This window comes from Chiroxiphia lanceolata, chromosome 1 (assembly GCF_009829145.1).
Source record: "Chiroxiphia lanceolata isolate bChiLan1 chromosome 1, bChiLan1.pri, whole genome shotgun sequence".
NCBI classification, from domain to species: Eukaryota; Metazoa; Chordata; class Aves; order Passeriformes; family Pipridae; genus Chiroxiphia; species Chiroxiphia lanceolata.
Genome location: NC_045637.1, coordinates 132,237,251 through 132,259,339, shown reverse-complemented (window position 1 = coordinate 132,259,339; position 22,089 = coordinate 132,237,251). Strand labels below are relative to the sequence as shown.

Genomic DNA, 22,089 nt, shown 5'->3' with positions numbered 1-22,089 from the left:
GTTGCGGTCTCTCTGTATGATGGTTCTTCCTTCTGGTGTATCTGTCTTTCATGTTTGTTGTGATTCATGAACTTGGTTAAGGTGCATTCAAATTCTTCATCCAGATTATCTATAAAGATACTAAATATTATAGGTCTGTCAATTTGACTTTTAGCCATTAACCACTGCTTTTAGCTAGAGACCAGAAGATTCAGAAGTCCGTGTCTGTTTACATAAGATGAGTGATCTAAAGATGGCCCGGTCCTGCACAGAACATTTTTCACTGCATACCAGACTGTTTGCGAACTTCTGATAAAGAACAAGTCCCTTTCTGTGAGTAGGATACATTCATCTGAAGTTTAAGGAGTATCTGGAACCTCTTTTGAAGTTATAGTAGTTGAGAAATGCATGATGTAAATTATATCTCCATTCATGCTTTTACTGTACTGTGTAGAAATGAAAAGAATAATGACTTGCCTGTAGCAGCTCTGAGGTTCCTTTTTGTTGTCAATCTGTAAGTTTGCCACTCATCCTTCTTTACTTGTTCTTTAAATGAGAATAAAAATAGAGATTTTGTAATCAAGAGGAACTGTGAGAGGTGAACATAGGTGAAGCAGGTGAACATGCTCTTTCTATAAGAGATGCCTATGCAGCACTGAATTTGAGATGTGTTTATTTTCAGAAAGTTGAAGTTTGAATCCAATAATGTTTGTGTACAGGTACATCAAGTATGACTGTACAGCTATACTTGTACAGGATGTGCTACCTATAAATTTCTTGTCTTAACAATTAAAAGTTGTTTTTTAAACAGTAGCTGCAGCAAATATAGTCTATCTTATTTCCTAACATCCTTCTTTGGAGGCACTGAGAAATTTCAATTCTTGTTAACTGTAATACCTTTGAAAATGAGACTATCCAGATCTATTACTTTGTCTGAGAATGTTAAGGAATAATAAGCATTCACAAAGCAGCATCCAGTTTTGAATGGCACTTAGTGTGCTTCTGTTTTAAAAAGTCTTTTAAGGATGTGAAACAAAAATATAGCTATTAATGCTTTATAAATGTAGCTTCTTTGATTTTCATGGATCTTTTCCAGTATTTTCTTCTGCTGGTATATGGGCAGTGATTAAATGTTGCAACTTCTGTTCAAATTTTTTTTAAAGTGCTTAAGAGGAGATTGAGTTTTGCATTCTGTTGGAGCCAAATTTTATTTTAACATAGACTTTTACTCTAGAAATAGTTCAGTCAGACCATATTTGAAATTAATCAATGGACAGTGTAACCCAACAATCTAGATTGCTGGCAGAAGTGCCAAGGGTTAGAATCTGCTGAAGGTAGCTCAATAAATAAATAATGTTCCCGTTGTAATTATAGCAGTACATGAACTATCATAAGTGGCATAGTTTACACAAGTAATCTCCTCCATTCTGCAAGTTAGTTCCCTTCTGTCTCAAGAGTAGTGCCTAATAGCAGTTGATTCTCTTCTGCTTTTCTGACTCTCTAGTTTGAGGATGTCGGTATTTAAAAACGAAGATAATGTTGGTCTGTAATTTTGGTTCAGTCTGTGATGTGGGACTGGGGCCAGTGTGTTGGTTTGGGATTATGAATAGAAAGAAGTTACAATTAGAACCAGATAAATACATATATCCTCTAAATTCCTGAGTTCTTCTATTCAATTGTTATTTTACTCTGGGAAATGATTTTGAAAAGTATACCCATTACCAATCTGCATGCTGCTCTATTGTAGTCTGGTGACTTTCAGTAAGTGTTTTTCTGTTTATAAGAGTCAACATGTCTTATGCAGAGAATTTAGTGCTAACATTCATTTCCCATTTTCCAAACTGATAGAAAGCTGAGCAGCTATTGTAAATGGTACCTCTGGAAATCTGAAAATAAACATGCAATTCTTCCTCTGCAATTTTATTGTAGCTTTTTAGGCATTAAAAGGAAAGAAACATAGTTTCATTCTCAGAGTTTAGCTTAAAACTTCAGTCTGTTTATTATACTTAAGAATGTCATTGTACACTGGGTTTGATAGAAATATTTCAGACAATAAACATAGAGTCCATAATTTAATTTTTTTAAATGCTATGAAGTGGACATGCCTGTTTTCAAGAGGATTGCTTTTTTGCCTTGAAGCAGGACTTGAAAAACCTATGAGCTGGGAACTGCAAGTTGTTAGTTAATTTAGTTGCAAAAACTGAGAGTCAAGGAGGAAAATTAGTTGTTTTTCACTATTGAAAAACACTGATGGAGTTTTTAACAGGGTTCGGTATTGCTTTCAGGATCCACGCAAGGTCTTATCAGCATGATGGGAGAAGCTAGAGACAATGTGCTGGCAGATAGGCGAATAGTGATAAAAGACACTCTAGACTGGTTTTCAGATGTGCTAAAAGCTATGGCGAAGTCGGAACATGGCTATTCTCCCAATACTTTCCCAGAGAAAGGTGCTCATTCTCTGTCACTCCTTGGAAGGGTATCAATGCAGAGAGCCTGTTCTGAGTTGTCCTTCGGCTTCTGTTTTTTTGGATCCGTCCTCCTCCGTGAGTACCTCCTGTGTTTACATACTTGCTTGCTTTACGTGCTCCTGCTTGCAACTTTTGCAACTTTTTGTAACTTGACAGAGACTTGACATTGACTTGTTTCAAAACTGCAGATTCAGAACTGACTGAAGCAGCTTTAAGTTCCCCACAGGCTTAGTTCTGGCATAATCAAGTTGATGTGCCTGGAAGACAGGATTACACATTGTATCAGTGTGTATTTTTTTCAGGTTTTGTTCACACTGGAAAATATATGGAAATACCTTTCTGTTTAATTGAAAGTTTTATTTCTAAAAAATTTGTTTTCCTTGGCTCCTATGACTGCTGGCAGACTTTTTCCTGCTTGTCATTGAAACATAGATAAATCCTCAACTCTAGTTCATGAGAAGGAAGTCGGTATTTGAGACTCCCCTCTTTTGGTGTGAGCATCACAGAATGTATTTAGTCAGCATAGCTTTTTGTTATGTCACTTCTCTCATTTCTACTTTTAAAAGGCTAATTTAAAATGTGAATTTAAAGTTACGTTGTATTAGTAGCGTAACAGTTTTGTGTATGCTTGAATGTGTGGGGTAAAAAGTGCTACAATTTGTGCGTGCATCCATCACTAATAGTGCAGTTGTTTCCAAAGTAGTAGATGCTCATACAGAGGTTGAGAACCTGTGTAATACAAAAACGTAACATGCTCACTTTCCCGTGCGTTTATCTTTCATGTGTGCCCATCTTCATCGGTGTTTAAACAGAAAAAAAACAATGTCTGCTTATAACTGCCATGGTAGATTTTAATCTGCTAATTCTGAAGAAGTGAAAGTCGACAACTTAATTTTGAAAGGAGAGAAATCTGGCGTGCCCAGATACCTCAGTTAAAATATGCAAAATACTTGAAGAGGGACAAGGAGTAATTCACTTGTCCTTGAGCTACACATCTAATTTTGTAGACAAATAAAGACTGTAAAGCTGCTTTAAAAAAGCCAACTTAACTTGCCATTACAGAAGGTTTCAATCAAGTTCGGGAAGAGAGTTCTTGACCAGTGGCACTAGATGTCATTCATTATTTAAAAATAAAAAGTAAAAAAAGCAAAATCTCTCTGTAGTTACACTTGAAGTCGGGTTTTCTGCTTTCTGTCTTTGGGCATTTGAACAAATTCTGGTTGTCTTTTGGATAAACTGAAAATATTTTGTTGAGATAAATTTAGAGTTTTAGGAGAATGTAGAGTGTCCTAAGAAGACAACTGAAACCTTCACCCTTCCCATTTTTGAGAAGCTAAATCTCTGTTTAGTTGGGTTTTGGGGTTTTTTGGTTGGTTGGTTGATTGTTTTTGTTTCTTTCTCTTAAACTTTGAAGTAGGAGGAGACTACCCTTTCTTTTCCTGTTCAGAATTTTTGGATTTAATTGATTTTTGATGAAATAATGTAAGATGCCTATTTTAAAAATAGAAAAAAAAATCATGAAGTTGAACTAATTAGAGAAGTAGTAGGGAGGAGGTAAGTATTAAATACTTAGGTGAGCATATTTGGCTCAGCAAATCTTCAGGTCCTCCTCCTGTAAACAGAGCAGGAGCCATATGCCAAGCTGTCAGTCGTTAAAAAGGAAGAGGAGGCTGAAGAAACCCACAAAGAAATACAAATAAAGGGACAAAAGCATAAACCAGCCACAAGACAGAACGGATCTGTCGATGCATTTATTTAGATTGGGGCTCCTCATCTCTTGGGGCCAGATGAGAGCCAGAGAGCACTTCAAGTGCCGGCTTGCACTGTAACCAAACGGAGACTGGGAAGGGGGATCCGTGTGTCCTGCTTAAGTTGTGTGTTCCTGAAGAAGTTGGATGGAAACCTGGTTTTCTCGACTGGTGAATATCATGAGCAAATATGCTATCTTTTCTATATATTTTTCTTAAAATTGCAGCATATTTAAAAAAACCCATGATATTTGGATATTAGTTGATGTTAAAAGCTTAAAGCTTTAGGGTCTTTATTTGTATGCTTTACATTGGAGATACATTTATAAAACGTATTATAACACAATCTTGGATTCTTCAATTGGAAAGTAATGATTCTTGTTTTCAGATTATATTGATAGAATCTGTTTAATTTTGAATGTTAATTGGTAAAACCTGACATGTTTGTTTTTCTTATTTGAACAGAAATTCTGTTCTTGTTAAGAAAAAATATTTTAAATGGATTTTCTAGTGTAAACCACTGTAAAGTGATTAAAAGTGATAAGCTCTTCAAAAGGCAATGTCTTACAGTATTTGAATAGCTTACATACTAATTGGTTTTTAAACTGTGTGCCTGGCTCACCTGTGACTTCTTGTTCTTCAGCATGTTTTGCTACAAGGTAGTGTGTCTTGTAATCTGCTCACTGTTTGTTTTTGGACTATTCCCTCATTATGTATTTTGCTATTTCTTTATGATGTTTTCAATAACTTGATCTGCTTTCTGACTTGTAACTTTTGGGGAAAAACCTTAATATGATACTTGCTGGAAGACAGGTTTGCCTTTGTCTGTCTCTGGAATAAAAATTAAAAAGAATTTCTGTAAATTAATTTTCAGGTTACTATAAAATTGAAAGATGAGATTAGATCTTATTTCATTACATTTGTTCTTTATAATGACATTTGTACCTTTACCTCGGAATGTTTTGATTTCTAGATATCAATCTGTGGAACAGTAACTTGCTAGTATGAAACTAAGAAGGAATTCGTTAATAGATTGTTGGTTTACATTTAAGATATTTAAAACAAACCACGTAAATGGAAAAATAATCTGTCTCACATATGCAGCATTAACTTCCAACTCGTTTGCAGCAGTGATTAGTTTGAAGCTTTATGTAGAATAGCAGATAAGCCTTTATAGAGGATGTCATTACTAATAAGAGGAAAACTTTCACCTTTAACAAGATTGTGTCTTCTGTTCAGCTTGCCCAGTTTAGGCAGCGGAAGGCGCAAACTGATGGTCAGAATGGATCAAAGAAGCAGAAAAAGAAGAAGAAAACAGCAAACATCAAAGATGAAGAATCAATACAAGACGGGATTGAAACTGATCGATCTCGAGGTGATGAAATCTCCACCTGCAGCAGCCGAAGGGGAGCAGCAGCTGCTACTGCTGACTTTGCTATTATCAGGACTTTGCATAGTGGAGAAATTATCAAACACAGCCAGGCTTACACCATTGAGGTAAGTTTGTTTTGACCTATAAAAAAATCGCTTTTGGGGGGGTGTAAAATAATCCATTAATTTTGAGAGTGAGAATAAAGGAATTGGATGAGATTTTGGGCATTATTTCCTTACCTCTTCTGTCTGACCTTAGTATGTTTAGAGCAGTTTGTAGCTGCCTGCTTGGCAATCATGTTTTTTATTGTAGTCAGTGTTGTATAGATTATGGAAAATTTGTTGGTACTGCTGTACTCCTTAAATGTGCATAAATTAATCTTGTTTTATTAAAAGTTTGCAAATTGCAGTGGAGTTTTGATCACTGCACTTATGGCTACAGCAAAATACAAAACTAAACTTCTTTCTCGTATTCATAATTTGAGTCACTTTGGTTAATGAGGCAAAGAAATGAATTTAGAAAACAATACTTAGAACTGAATGACTTGAGAAATTGATAAACAGTTACTCTATTTTTACTACTTAATGAAATATAATCCTGATTGCTAGTGGCCGAAAGTACATGCTCTGGGAAGTCTGTAAGGTGCTCTATGAGACACTGGCAGTCCAGTTCAGTTCTGAGTGGACATGAATTCACACACTGTTCTTCCAGATACAAGGGACAAGAGATGCTGATGTTATTTACAGAATATCTTAGTCCACTTGTGAAAGCATTACCTCTAAAATGACGTGGCATTCTGAACAAGCATCTCAATGCAGATTCCCTGTGCTTTCCAGGTGAATGCAGGCTTTTATGAGAGATATGGTAGAGATGAATGCTCTGCATTTTGACTTGCCTGTCCTGTGCTAGGATAGACCATTGTTTCTCCATGATTTAATTTCAAGCAGCTGAGGACTAACAGAGAAATTACACTTTTGAATTTTTTTTGCATTTTTATTAAAAAAAAGCTTAACTTGGTGGAGGGGCAGGCAGACTAAATCACATATGCAAATAAAACTTGTAACTGTTTCGTTTATTTTACAGTTTTAAACCTACAGTATATCCGTACACTAGATATTTTGAACTTTATGGATACATGCCTTTAATAAATAGCTTTTATTTCTTAGAAAGATCATGTTAGGGCTTCAAAACTGTTTATAGTAAGTCAATAAAACTGTCTGTTCAACTCACAGATTTATTTAATATTTATTTAATATTTATTTAATATTTATTTAATATTTATTTAATATTTATTTAATAACAAAATAACTATTTTGGTAGGTGAAGATGGGATTTTTTTGCCTTCTAGGAAAAGAGAAGGATGTACTTTATGAAATGCAGCAGGTTATCTGCAGCTAAAGAGAGAGAACTGCTAGGGCAGAGAGGTATTTAGAGAGAATCACTAAAAATGTTGTAGTAATGTAACAGTCTGCATAAGTTCAACAACTGTATGAAATAACTTTCTTAATCAAATATATTTTGAAGTTGCAGATGGACTCTTCTGATGTACTTGCTTTGTTAGGATAAATATATCTACTACAATTGGAGAAACAGAGTAAAGTACAGAGTCATAGAATAACTTAGGTTGGAAGGGACCTCCGAGGTCATCTAGTCCGATCCTGTGCTCAAAGCAGGTCTGATTAAATCGGGTTGGTCCTAGTGACCTGTGTTGGCCTCTGAATGCATACAGTACAAGACAGATGATATTAGAAATGGAAGAAATATCTGTGCTGCAGTTGCTAAAGGTAGCACTCATAGATACATTCTGAAGATTGGGTATGATTTTTTTGAGGTCTGTCTTATTCCCAAAGCAACTTATCTTATGTTTAAATAAATAAATACGGAGATGCACAGATTTTTCTGATATGTTGGGGTTTTTGTTTTGCTTCTTTCTTTTTTAAAATGTGGCTTTAAAAGAATAAGCCTGGTGATCATGTAAATTTGTGCTTTAACTCTTCTGAATTACTTAATCTTAGTGACTTCTGAAACAGTATTCACTTCCACAAAAAAAAAACTACTCCCAATTGGGAGAGCATTTTAGTTTATTAAATGTGGTCTGTGGCCTGCTTATTCATGTTAAACAAGTAATTGGTATTTGGAGTTGGAAGGGGATTGCTGAAGTCTCTGTGCAGTGTTAACTGAAGAGGAAAATATCTGAAATAGTTTCAGTGAATCTCGTGACTTATTGGTTTTACTCTTGAAAGTGCAGTGATTGGGACAGAGAGCCTGTATTACAGTAATTGGATTGGACCTTGCTTAGTTGAAATGGCAGCCAATGTAATAGGCAGTTTCAGGCTAATCTCTGCAATGGAGAATTACAGACAGCTTCCTTGAGCTGTTTGCTTTTTCACCCAACATTAAATCTTCATAGGCTGCTGTGTCAAGAGAGTGAGACAGGATTACTGGAAGCATTATGCAGGATCATTTTCTAGCTAAATTTTAATTCCACTTATTTATTTCATCTTTTACTGGAATTGATATTTAGAATTGTTCTTTCTGTACCACAAAATACATTCAGAATGTCTGACTGTACTGCCTGTCTGTCTAAAAATATTGACTGGGTTTTTTTGTGGTAGTTTGCGGGTAGAAGTTTATCTCCCTGCAGTTTTTCTAGTATGATTTTTTATACCTCAGTGGAATTAGCATGTCCAAATGCAGATAAAAAAGAGTTATCTTACTCAATTTGAATAACAGAAAGTGAAATAGAGGTAATCATCTGGGAGCTTATTTCCCTTCTGAAGTTAGACCAGTTTCTTTTCAAAGAGGACAAATGTGTTTAGAGAGTGCAAAGTTAGTGTTTTGCTGTCATCCTTTTCCCTTTTTTTGCCCTTCTCTGTTCCTAAGGGTGGGCTCCTCTATCTCCCTGTATTCCCTCCAGTTACAGAATCTAATTGGAAGAACTCTGGGAGAACTATCATTGTTTTGTACTGTCCTTAGCCATTCCATTTTACCTTCTATCTGAATTTGTAAATCTCTAAGGTTTTCCATCATTTGACAGAGGAACAGTTTATTTACTAGATTTACTAGAGAAATGCCAGCTGGTATTCCTTGTTTAAAGTATTTTGTTTCATACTAAATGCTTTTTGTCGTGTTCTCACAAAGAGAATAATATATTGAGGAACTAGTTGTATTTGGTTTTTGTATTTATTGTGTCACACCCAAGTATCTTTCAATGTTGACATCCACAGTGTCCTTTTCCATATAGAAAAAAAAATCTAGAACACACAACCTGGAAAATAAATTGGATCAATGAAAATCTCAGGTTTCGGACTGCTTCTGTTTTGACTTCTGCAGTTAAAAATGGAAGAAAGCAAAAGCCACTTCCAGAGTAAATAATTGCTGAGATCACTCTCTCTGGGAAGTCTTGAAACAATGCATTGAACCACACTGCTTTGCAGGAATGTCCTAATGCCAGGAAAGCAAAAGAAATTAACCTGTGTCACAGTAAAATGTCCTTGAGTCACCTGAGTAGTAAAAGCTATTATACAAAGCTTCTTAGAAAAGAAAAGTTCAAAGTTCTGTGATGAAGAATACCAGCTAATTGACTAAAGTTGGATTAGTAACTCGTCTTTTGTTTTTCACAGGGCAAATCCTTTTGGTAATAGTTTAAGAATAGCTTAACTGTTTACTGAAGTAGGTGATAGAGTTTATAGCTCCATGCTCATTGTTTCATTTCTCTAAGGTACTCCACTTGTTAGTGCCTGAGATTTTGACAGGAAGGAACAGAAAGGGAGTAAGAAGGAGACACTTGGTAGGATTCTTGAGAAGAACTAAGGAAGAAAAGTGACAGAAAGAAGAAAACATAAGCAGTATGATGAAACAGAGAGGATGCCTCAGTGAGAAAAGGAGTAAGTGGTGAATGTGGGTAAGGCATTCCTATGATAGAAGCATGAAAGCAAAGAGCGACTAAAGGCTTTGACTAGAGAAGAAATGGGATGTACAATAAGATGGAGGATTTGAAAAAATTACTTATCTAATAAAATGTAATAAAAATTAGCCCAGTCACTTCAGACAATCTGGCATCCCTTGAAAAATGTTTTGAAATTGAAGAGTGAAGATAGGCAAATGTTTGGAAATAGCCTGTTCAATAGTAAAGTCAGTGTCACGAGAGAAGATAGTAGATTCTCAGCAGCGTATGGTTCTGACTGAAGCCAGTCATCTTTCCATTCACCATCTGGCCAGAAGATTACCAGGATAACTTGCCAATTTTTTTTGATTCATAAGGCAACCTCTGATATTATTCCTTCCTTTATCTCTGTCAATACTGATATATAATAGATTTACTGACAAAGAAATTACCTGTATTTGAGAATGGTCTTTGCAGAATTACATAGTATTTCACTTTACATTAAACATTTATAAGACCATGTTACCAAAGAATAGAAACCTAATTGAATGCTTAGGTTGTGGTGTTTTCTGATATGGGAAATTTATACACTGAGAAGTCTGGTACTTTGCTGCAGATTACATTCAGATTTGGCAGCCATTTGTCTCCACTAAGATGCACACAATTTAAATTTGATCATAGTAAGTTGGTTTGGGTCATAAATTACCAGGGAATTTGAATTGAATAATTTTCTTGTTAGGAACTAGGAAAGACATGATGAGGCAATATATAAGAATAGCTCTTCATATTCAGAAGGGCTGAATCCATAAAGTTAAGGATGACCCAGGGAGAGGGTTTTCATGACAGGGATTTTCAATTTGCATTCTCTTTATCTCACTTCCCAGTAGCAGTCCTCTTAATTAGACTAAGTTGTGATCCTTTATGAATTACTAGAGACCCATCTGAAAGTGGCCAAGCCAAAATAACTTGGTTTTGCTTCTACCAATAGCTAGTACAAGTTCAAGAATCAATCCAGCCTTTTGTAATTACATTTTTGTAACAGTTTTCATTGAGGTCATATAAACATCAGTAATTAACTTCAGGTAGAATTCAGTTCCATGTATACTCAGTCTTGGTTCTTGCTCTTATACCTTCATCCATTTTAATTCAAGTAGTTTAGTACTGGATGTCCGTTCTTGCAAATTGTTTTATTGTCACCTACAAAAGGTTTCTAAAGAAACACAAAAATAATTTTTAAGTTCTTGTGGCCAATTTTGTATATGAGTTCTTTTGTGAATCCTGTGATAATATTGAGTATCCAGTGCCTAAGAATGTGACTTCTGAGCAATGCTTAGCTGCATACAGAAACAAGTTACTCTAAAACTGACCTCCTGTATTCCACAGACTGGTACTCCTTTTTTTGTGTCAGCTTGCAGTATTTCCTCTGAAGAATATATACAGATGGAAGTGGTTTTTAATTTTCTGAATACTTAAGTGTTATCTTTAAAAGTATCACCTGCAGAGTTGATGGAGATGGTTGGCTATAAGGAGTCTTTGAGATGTCTTTGAGTGTAATCTAACTATCAACCACGTTACCAGTGAAGAAAATACTAAATAAAGAATTAAAGTATCTTGCAAGAAGAGAGTAACTGTTTCTAGCAGGAAATTGCTGTGGGATGCAGTTGGTAGAATACGTACAAAACAATGGTCAGAGTCTAACAAATGCCTCTTTCCAATTCCATAAGGCATTGAGGAGAATGATGAACAGCTTTCTTGGCATTATCCTGTCAAAAGATGCCGTGTTGCTAACAATGTGTGTATATATGAATTTTTTTAAATATTAAATATTTTCTTTTAAACCAGACCCCTGTGGCTCAGACAGATGAGCTATGTAAAACCTAATTACTTCTGTTGACCAAAAAATAATTGAAGCCTACAGAATGGATTTGTTTAGTAGTGGAAGAAATTGGATTTTGAAATTACATTGGTCAGGTCTTAGGAAGTGAACATAACCACTTGGAGGGCAAGATGACTGCCTGTAAAATTCTGGCTACTAGCAATGTTACAGATTCTCATAGCAAAAAAATAGCATGCAGTCTTACAGTGTTGGAGTCTAATGTGTCGCAAAAATACTTGATTTAATAACCAAAAAACTATCTGCATCCAGGATTGAAGGAGACATTTTAGAAGGATTATTTATGCTGCTAACAGATATTGCACACCTAAACTGATGAAGAACTGTGTGGGTTTTGACAATTTTTAAAGAATTATTTAGGTTGGGTTGTTTTATTTTTGGTGGGTTTGTTTTGCTTTGGTTTTTTGTGTTTGTTTGTTTATTTGTTTTACTTTAGATTGGTATTCAGAAAGGACCAGCAATATATATAATTTTTTTTAAATATGTCTGGCCAAATTACCATTAAAAAATTAGAGAATTATTTTTAGTAATCACCTTCCTTTGAGAATCATATTTTCTCACTCTCACCTAAGCTTCAATTTTCAAGTTCTTTGCCTTTTACTATGATTATCTACCAGGCTTGAGTTTATCCCAAGATGTAAAAATTTATTTGTGATCTTTCTTATAAAAAAGAAAGTGTACTTATTATAGTGTGCCTTATATAGATAATTTGCTTATTTTCCTACTAATATTTTGATTCTCAAACCTGATACATTTTATGTAGTTCATCAAGATACACTGTATTTAATTCAGGCATCTACCATGGCTTTGTTAAGGCTTTGTTCCTTTAATTCCTCTAATTCATTAGATCACAAGATTTGAGTCTTTGTCCTTTTAGCTTTCCTTGGTTTCCATGGAAGCTGAAGGGTAATATGAGTGTTTGTTTTAAAATTCTAGTCAAAATCAAAAGTCATGCATATATAATTGTGATTTAAGTCAGCAAAGTTCCTAATTAGGTAAAAATGATCCATCAGAGACAAGTCCTTTTCATGGCACTCCCTATTTCTTTTTAAAAAATCAAAAACAAAACCCAAGAAAGTGTTACATTTCCAAGATGGTATTTAGTACCTGTAGGTTGTTTGGAGATTTTGTCATGTGGTTATAATGTTTCCATGGTCACAGTTCAACAGCTAAGTAACTTTTTTAAAGCTGGAATTTCAAGGAAGCGATGGTATCCTTCACTACATATATATACTCATCAAATTCATATACACCTCAATATTTTCAAATACTGTATATTCTCAGAAACAGATGGAAAACATATTGTTTTAGAGTGCCTTAATTGTAAATATTTTAATACTTTATTATATTTTATTTTAGCCGGAAAGTGAAATTTCTACCACAGTTGAAGATTACAGTTCTGAGGTAAGACTGAAGTAATGCTTTTCCTAACTTTCTTTCAGCCTTTTCTATTACATGTTTACAGCAATGCTGTGCATAGTTTTTCAAAAAGAGGAGGAAAGAAAGAGCAGATGTGATATTATAGACAAAGCTGTTGCATGTTATTACTGGTATGATTTACCATTAAAGCAAGCGTTATGTCGACTACATAATGGGATGACTACTGTAATAAATAATACAGTAGATACATAAACTGCTGTAACAATGTCATCCTTAAGGTTGTATGAATACTTTGTGTTGCCATCGGAGTATTGGCTGTGCATAATTTCTAATAATTTTCTGTGGGAAACTATTTAACAAGTCAGTTATGTTTAAATGAGTTTCAAAGCGGCTCTTGCTCAATGACTGGCTGAGTGTCAGTCTGCTGGTGGGAGGTGGTGAGTGAATGCCTTTGCATCATTTGTTTGGATGTTTTGTTTTCTTTCTCTTATTAAACTGTCTTTATCTCATGAATTTTTGTTGCTTTTTCCATTCCAATTCTCTCCTCCATCCCACTGGTGGGGGAGTGAGTGACTGTCAGGGGGACTTAGCTCTAGCTGGGGTCAACCCACCGCACATAGGCATCTACAACTCCTCTCTTGATGATACACATTGAAGGGTAGTAGTGTATGTGGAACTTTGGTCCTGTCAAATAAAGCAGTTTGTTGTGTTTGCAAGGAGTAAACTGCCTCATGCACAAATGGGGATCAATAACATGCTTGCAAGAAATAGCCATGGAATATCTGAATACAGTAAACATTGTTTCTAGTTAAAAAAATTAATTTTTCATGTCTCAATCACTATCTGTAGGGACAGGTAGGGTTTTGTTTTGCAGATCTCTGTGCTAAATACTTTAAAACACAACCGAGAATCTTAAGCTTGGCAAGTAAGAGGGGATGAAGTAATCAAATATGTGTCATTACTGAAGTAAATTTGGTTTAGAATACTTTGTTCCTCTCTCGGTTTAGCCTTTCATAAGAGAAGATGACTATGCATTAGAATAACTATTTGATTCACACTAGTATTTTAACTGCTTACTGTGAAGCCTAAGGAATATACACAGCAGACAGTGTGTCCCTGACCTGTCACACTGCATGGTGCAAAAGGAAAATCATTACTGCAGTGGGCAGTTAAGGCGTGCCCTGAAAATGGGAATGGCTTTTCTTTCCCAGTAAATGACCTATCTTCACTTGCTCCTTTTCCCAGCCTATTTTCTTGATCAACTCCATATCTGTTTTGTATCCCCTAGTTTTTTGTAAATTCTTCCCTATCTGTAATGGCTCCTGTCAGTTTTTTCACCTTCCCTTGCCCATCTCCTTCTATTCCTTGCCTGATTTCTTAACTCTGTCTTTGCAACCTTTTTCTATTCTTCCTTTACCTTCCTCAGTCATTCCAAAGCCTAGTTTCTTTCCCAGCCTTTCCAACTTACTCCAAGCATTGTTCTTCCTTCTTTCTTATTTTAATATTTTTTATCCCTCTCCCTTGAAAACCTGTTCTCTTTCATTCCCTGTCTTAAACTGGGATCCTGCTAACCTTCAGCTCTACTTCTCCTAAGATGCAAGGAATAGCTTTTCTTTCCGACCTCTCTCATCAAATCCCAGTTAAAGTTTCCTTACTGGAGTTGGTCTTGACCTTTAGTTGAATGCTTTTCTCATCCCTCTGTTCTCCAGTTTGGCTCTTTCTCACCCACTTCTTCCCCCTGCCCTTATTTATAAGCACCCTCACTTTCTTCTGGTGCGTTGGTAGAAGGCACTTGGGAGTACAAGTGCAATGTTCCCTCACATTCATTATTGGTTCCTTTCAAATACAGAGGACTGAAACATGGGGACCCTTGGTCTGGTCAATTGCACTCATTTCTGTGGCATGTTTTTTGTGATGCAAATTTTAAAAAAATACATCTGAGATCGGCACTTTTGGAATTGCTCTAAACAAAAGAAGATTTTTGTTGAGGGGTAGGTTCAAGGGCTTAAAGCAAAGTTTGTCTGGGGAAAAAAAAATCCATTTAAAGATTTTGGTCTTTTCATAGATAAAATGTGGTTTATTTTGTCCAAGGAATTCAAGTAGCAAAGAACAAAGGGAATCTGACTGCTTTCTGTATGGTAGGATGATAGGGCAATATGTGCACACAGTTTGCCATTGAGTGTACCAGACATGCTTTTGAACAACTGCTGTGACCTTACTGCTGTGCACCTTTTTAGAATATGCATCACTGTGGTATGTGATTACTTTTAAGTGGAATTTGCAGTATGTGAAGAATGAACCCTTGAAAACAGTTGACAATGTCATTGGTGTTCATGTATGTATTTTTACAAGTCAGACATATTACATATGTAATGAAATATGACTGTGAAATTTTGATCACTTATGAGGTGGTAGGAAGCAGTGTTGGAACCTGATTGTAAAAGCTCAAGAAAACACATCTTTGCACAAGGCAATAGGATACAGAAAAGATATGGTATAATGCCTCATGGTAATTGTGGATGTGTTTCTGATTTTAGTGGTTTGGGTTTAGTATCAGTTGAATTCAAAGCTCTCATTTTAAAATTAAGTTTTTGCATCTAAACACTTAATTTTACCCTACTTCAGTCTTCAAAGATTTCTGGAGGTACCTGCAGAGGATATTAGGGAGCAATTTTTCAGATACTCAAGACAATAGAATTACATTCAGACTGCCTTCTGAATGTTCCTTTTAAAAATTGCAGATTTCTGTAAAAATGCAATGACAGATTGCATTTGTAGGCACTTTTCACTCTTGCAAAAATACTTTTTAGCTCTCCGAGAGTTATTTTCGAAGGCATAAATAGACACACAAAACTTGTGAATAGTAACACGATGCTGGATTTGGTGAAGAACAAGCCCAAGCGGTCAGAGTTGCTATCTTAGTAAGTTCTTTTTAATTCCAGCTCATTATAATTGGTTGATATCTTAAATGGGGAGACAACATGTTTAGGAATGCATATATTTTAGGAACTGAATTCTCAATATGTTTCCTGTCAACTGTAGTGTTACTTTTATTATTCAAAGCTCTGCTTACATTCATGGCCACACGGTAAATAAAATGATCTGAAGCCTTTTCAGTTGATGAAGATGAGAGTAAGTTAAATTTTGTCTGTAACAACGTAATTATGAAGTTGTATAAAATCTTGAGCTTATCCTTTTTACCAATATATAACTTTGTTTTCAGAATTATAAGAAACCACACATTTGTAGAAAGAGGCCTGTTGATCCATCTGTTTCCCGAGTGATTGAAATAAGTCATAAATTGTTTTGTTGTAGCTGATAAAATAAGTCAGTTGTTTTTAACTCTTCAGACCCTTCTCTTGAAGAATTGGATGAAATTTAGTAATAAGTTTTTCCCTCTTTAGGAGACTTATCAGATACACAATTATAAGCCAATACAGTTATCTAAGCAAAATTGAAGGAACCAGTGTATGTTTATTATAAGAGTTCTTGTCTTGAAGGACATCTATTGTAAATACAGTCTCTTATTCAGTTTTGTTCTGCCACCTTTCTAATACCTACATGATCAAGGTGCTAGCCAAAGTGAAGACTGGTAAATCTTTCATATGAACTTGTCTTTTGGGACAAATTACTCAGTTTGCGCAGGAATGACACCTGATCTTAAATTAAATTTTAATGGTAGTTATCTATTTAAGGTTAGGGTCTAAACTCAGAACTAAAGGTAGTTAGGCTTTTTCCAACAGGTAGGATTTTTGGGGGGTTTTATAACTGTGTAAGGTAAAGTTACCCCCATACATTTTCTATATGCCTCAATTTTATGGTATAACTGAAAGACTTTTCCACCTGTTTTTTTTTTTTCTCTTATTGACTCTTCCCAATTTATAAAATGTAGCTCTGAAAAGATGATTAATATGAAGTCTACAAAGTCGTTGAGTTTTTTTTTTAGTTTTAGTGAAATTCTATACCTTAACTACTACATAAAGAAACCTGTTGCTGTGCTATTAATATATGGAAAAATATATCAAGCCATATTTTAAAAAACCATCAGTTGTTGTCCTTCAGAAGTTACTTACCTTAGTTATATTACAGGATTGTAATTATTTTCATCACAAACCAGAAATGGCTTTTTTTATGGAGTATAAAAAACCCTCCCCCCCAAAATACACTGAAATTCATTTTCCGAGGTTGACCTAATTGCTAATTTTAGCTAGATTTCATGTAGTCAGTTGTGACATAACTAGAAGATTGAGGAGAGCTAAGAACATTGACAAAGAGTGTCAGAGGTCTAAATCCTAATTTTTCTGAAGGAATCAGATGTCCAAAATGTAAAAGAAGGAGGGAGGGGAAGAAAACACGAGGTAAAATTTTTAGTCCATTCCAGATTCTTCTGTATGTTTCTACTACCAAATCAAACAATTGTTTAAGCAGAAGTCTGCTTACCCATATGTAATAGGTTATATTATTTTTATGCACTAAGGTATTTTCTGTGCTTTCCAGTGATTGAACAGTATGTATTGATTTATGCTGAGCATGAATTTTCTATATAAAGGGACATCTCTGTAGTACTGGCATTAATGTTGTAAGTAGTTACACATCATATATTATTACTGCTGTTTCTGAGGTATAATTTCAGGTCTTCCAAACTCTAAGGAACATTGAACAGGATACAGTGATTTCATAAATTTAATCCTGACCTCTAGTGGCAATTGTCATGAATTGCTGCCTTGGTTCAGTGGTGGAAGTTGGTTTTCCTTGTGTTTCTCAGAAAGAAGATTCCTTTCATTTATCTTAAGTATATGTATTTACTGATGCAATATAAATTAAACCTTTATTTTTAGCCAATAGACTGCAGATTATATTTTATTTTATAATTGTAAATACTGTTTCTGTGAGTTATTTTGAAAATACGAAGAAGGAAGAACAATCAGACAGAATGTCCTTTGAGGGACTTCCATAACCTTCATTTGTTTCATATCCTTTGTTCCCCAGAACTGTTGCTGCTGAGTAGCTAATATATTGTAAAATATAATCCTTTCTTATTTTGTGATTATTTGATTATGCAATTTTATCCAGAGCTCTTGTTACTTCTTGCTTCCATTATATTAAAATGATGTGTGTGGTTTGATTGTTTCTTTAAATGTTTAATCATTTGCTGAGGTCTGTAACTAAGAACATCATAAGGTATTAAGGCCTAAGGATTTCAGTGTTAAAGGTGAACTGCAAAGCTTTTAAAGAAGAAATTGTAAGAATCTACATTAAGAATATTTATGGACTTGCAGATCTCTATATGGGTAAATCACTGAGGCCATAAGACAAAACACAGGAGTCCTATAGGCCTTATTCAGACATTTAGTAACACTCAAGTTGGCATCTGGACTGCTGAATTCATATATTGCAGATGAGTGAAAAATTAATTCTAAATTAAGATATTTTGAAGCTATTAACTCATTCCCAACTTTCTATCTGCTCTGACACATCAGAATTTGTCATACCAGGAGTTGCCAGGCTCCTCCCAAGGTTTCCCTCAACACAGCACCCTGCTGTGGCTGTTTGGCATTTTTTTTCACATATAGCAGTGCTGTTTGTTGTCTTGTCATGTTTCAACTTTCACTTTGCCAGAAGACATAAGGCATTTAAAAGAAGAAGGTATCAGATGAGAAACAACATGGACTGCCATGTTACCACGATTCACTTACTTGTGTGATGTCTAAGAGGTAGGCTACTGTGAAATGAGGCAGGATTTCTGGTGTTCTGGACAGTTGTTCTCAATTCCTTTTATAAGTTAAAGGTCTTTCATGGAAGTTTCAGCTGCTAAGGAGTCTGGAACATCTAATGAGATAAGGCTTTCATGCCCTTCCTATTAGCCCTTGTTATAAAGCATCCAAGAGTCTTTGTTGCACATAACTGTGATTGACAGGAAGAGAAGCATGTCCACTGTTGAGATTACAATAATCATATACGACATCTTTATCAATTAAGCCTAAATAAAATGGGAGTTAAAAAAAGGAAAGGAAGGTTTACATAATAGAGTTTCTGTTAAACTACTAGTGTTACTAATCTGGGGCATGAGCCAAAATCTGAATAAAGACTTTGGTGCCAGGCACTTTGTAGACACTTGTGTATCCGAACATAGAGCAAAGTCTGGCAATACACGAATGATACACAGTACCTCTATGAGTTGCCTGGACTGCTGTTTGCTGCAATTTTCTTTATTCTTTCTAAACTAAGGTAGCAATCTCTCTGTGGTGCCTTCATTTTACCGAGAAAGTCAGAAATTGAGAAGCCACTGTCAGCCTTGCAAATTCTTCTCTAATGCAGATTTATTTGTTCTCTTAATACCAACTCAATGACTATATTCCTATTTGTAACAGTGCACTTATTGATTTCCTTAAGCATGATAGTTCTTTGTAAGTAAGCCCTGACCTAGACTATGGCAGATGTCTGAGCAGTATAGCTCCTTTTTTTTTTCGTTTTAAACATAGTATTTGGGTGTGAAATACTATCATGCCTTTCCATTTCTAGTACCATTATTTTTGTTTCAGACTTGGATGTAATAAACAGCTCTGAGGAGAAATACAGCTGTTCTTGCTTTCTCATTTTTATACATTGGTCTGCTCTTTTAAAAGCCTACCTATCTGTTTTATGGTTCCTCACAAGTACACAGAATGTTCTTTTCATTTTGATTTTTTTTTTTTAACCTGTAACTGCTACTTTGACCTGTACTTGTCTTTTGGAGATTGTTGTTATTGGTTTGCACAGTCTGTAGAACTAAAATTCTCGTAGAAGCTGAAAGGGCTTGCAATGTTAGGTGAGTGAAAGTGGATTTTTTTTCAAATGTCTTATGTCAAATGTATCGTTTCTGTTCTTTTTCAATTTCACAAAATTCCTTCAAATTGAGGATGAGAGTCTATGATACTGTCTTTCATCCACTATGGAGAGATAGGTGGCTTTCAGAAAGATTAAATCTTGTGGTGTATAAAAATTTTTTGGAAAGCATAACTATGTTTAATAATATATAGAAATATTAAACCTATAATTTAAAATACAATAGTACTGTATTTTAATAATTTAAAGTATAAAGCTTTGCATTGACCTTTAAATCTGAATTCCTTTGTTTTCTCTAGATGTTTAGATTTGTAATAAGATTTTTGTTTTAAGACAGTAATATCTATTTTTGCAATTTTAGGTGTTTTACCTGTTACCTATGCTTACTTTGATGCATTTTGCTATATATAATGCTATTTTGTATTTCAAATGAAATAAATATAACAACTGTGGATCTGAAGGAATTGCCACATAAGATTCAAATAAATGGAAAATAGGAAATCAAGCATTATTTCAAATAATGTATTAGAAATTGTCTTTATACAGGTAAATGGTTGCAGTTTTGAGACAAGAACAGCTATACCTGCAGACTTAATCAGGGTACAGTATTGCAAATTGAATTGTAATACTAATGGAGAATACTAAAAACCTCAATTTGTTTTGAACAAAAACTGTGTTGCTGACTAATACTTTATTTTGCATGCTGTGCTCTGCATCTGCGTTGTTTGCTATATTAATATAGTATATCATTCAACTAGAAATGCAAACCAATTTACTCCATCTATTAAGGCTAAGATTATAAAGCAGAATTGCTTTATGTCAGTGCTTTTGAGGTGTGAATTATATTAACAAAGGAGGTTACTATGGCAATAAGATCTTCTATGCTGTATTGTATGTTAATGTTCTAAGGTGGCATTTGGTGCAGAATTTAATATTTGACTTTACTTACTGTGCTAAAACGTAAAAAATGGTGTGTAAAGGAACTTGGATTGATTTAGGAAGAAGAATTTGGAGTTGGAGAGATTCGTTCAGAGCATGGAATGCAACACTCTCACACGCAGCTAGCGGTGATGGAGAATGAATTGACTGGGAAACAACAAGAGATTGAAGAGCTAAGCAGAGAGATAGAAGAAATGAGGGGAGCGTATGGTACAGAAGGATTGCAACAGGTATAATTACCTTATGTTGCTTTCTGCTTGCTGTTTGCTTACGTGCAAAAATGCAGAGCATCAACACAAAGAGTTCACACTTAATGGCAGCTGTTCAGAATGCAGTCAGTGTGTGATATCAAATTAATCACACGTAATTTCTTTCAGTCATATACCATGTGCTCTATTACTCTGAGTGGCATTTCCATTGTGTGTCCTTTTTCTCTGTATTTTGTGATTAAAATGCCAGTCTTCTTTGCAGTGACTTTCTTCAAATCAGGAGTGGAAAGAAAATTTTCTTCAAGAAAAACCCTAATTCATCTGTAGTTAGACAAAGACTGTATGTCTTTGATACCTTCCTGTTCCTCCAAGATCAAAAAAACTCAGGTTTTACTCCCTAGGGAATAATATAACTGAACCAAAATGTATTTGTTTGTCAGACTTCACAGCCTGAAATACAAAAACAGCTGTGTCAGAATGTTTTAATTAGAAACATCTAATAATTTGGGTTTACAGAGAAGATTTTCTTATTTTAAAAATACCATTGGAGTATAAAGTTAGTTTATAAAGTAAGGAATATTATTCCAGTTTGAGCCAGTGGTACAACTCCCTCAAGTCACTGATTTGTAGTGCTTTGTGTCTTATTTGTCTCTCTTTTAATTTGGATTCAGGTTATGTCACTGTTTTCCTATTTTTTTACAAAGTACTATGGAATGAAAAAAACAAAACAAAGTTCTAATATTTAGTTATTTTCACCATTATTATTGCACAGTTATAATTTTTTTCTGCTTGCATTTGTATTTGAACTGTGAAAATAGATGTGTTTTCCACCATATCACTGGTTAAGTGGTTTTTATCTGGTGTTGAATTTTAATTATTGTGTCTTGTATCTGTTGTGCTAAACATAATAGTCATAATTATAGCATAATAAAGAAAATAAGCATAATTTTAGTTTCTTACAGTTGTAACTACTGTTAGCTTTTTCTGAAAGAGCTGAAAGTAAAAATGTTTGCATTTTTTAAATGGCTATAATTACAATTTTTAAAATAAAAGTACATTAAAACAAAATCTGGGGCTCTGGGCTGTGGTACAATAATATTTTAATAGTTGCAGCATATTTTTGTGTGATAGTGGTACAGTGCGTAATATTTCAGTCAAGAAGTGCATATGATTTATTTTTCAGAAGAAACAAAAGGAATTGTAAAAGGGGATTGGGAAAGATAGTTGTGTGCTTTAATTCTACCTGTTGTGTCAAGAACAGAAATGGAATTTAGAAAGTTGAAAATTATATAACGTTGTGTGGAGTGGAGCTGACAAATTTATTAATTTGGTTTCATTGAACGGATGCAAAAGCAAAGGTGTGACACACTTATGTTCCTGATCTGTGCC

The 22,089-nt window shown here is 34.7% G+C and overlaps 1 protein-coding gene across 7 annotated transcripts in view; it reads left to right on the top strand.

Annotated features, from left to right (window-relative positions):
• The window catches only part of AKAP9 (A-kinase anchoring protein 9), a 115,865-nt gene that overhangs the window by 20,456 nt on the left and 73,320 nt on the right, over positions 1-22,089 (top strand). For 5 of the 7 annotated variants that reach the window (XM_032683242.1, XM_032683271.1, XM_032683260.1 and 2 more), the window contains 4 exons: positions 5,435-5,692; positions 12,707-12,751; positions 20,099-20,152; positions 20,551-20,721. In XM_032683242.1, the coding sequence (XP_032539133.1) occupies positions 5,435-5,692; positions 12,707-12,751; positions 20,099-20,152; positions 20,551-20,721 (528 nt within the window). The remainder of the gene's footprint in view (positions 1-5,434; positions 5,693-12,706; positions 12,752-20,098; positions 20,153-20,550; positions 20,722-22,089) is intronic. The other 2 variants (XM_032683279.1, XM_032683287.1) reach the window with 2 other exon arrangements.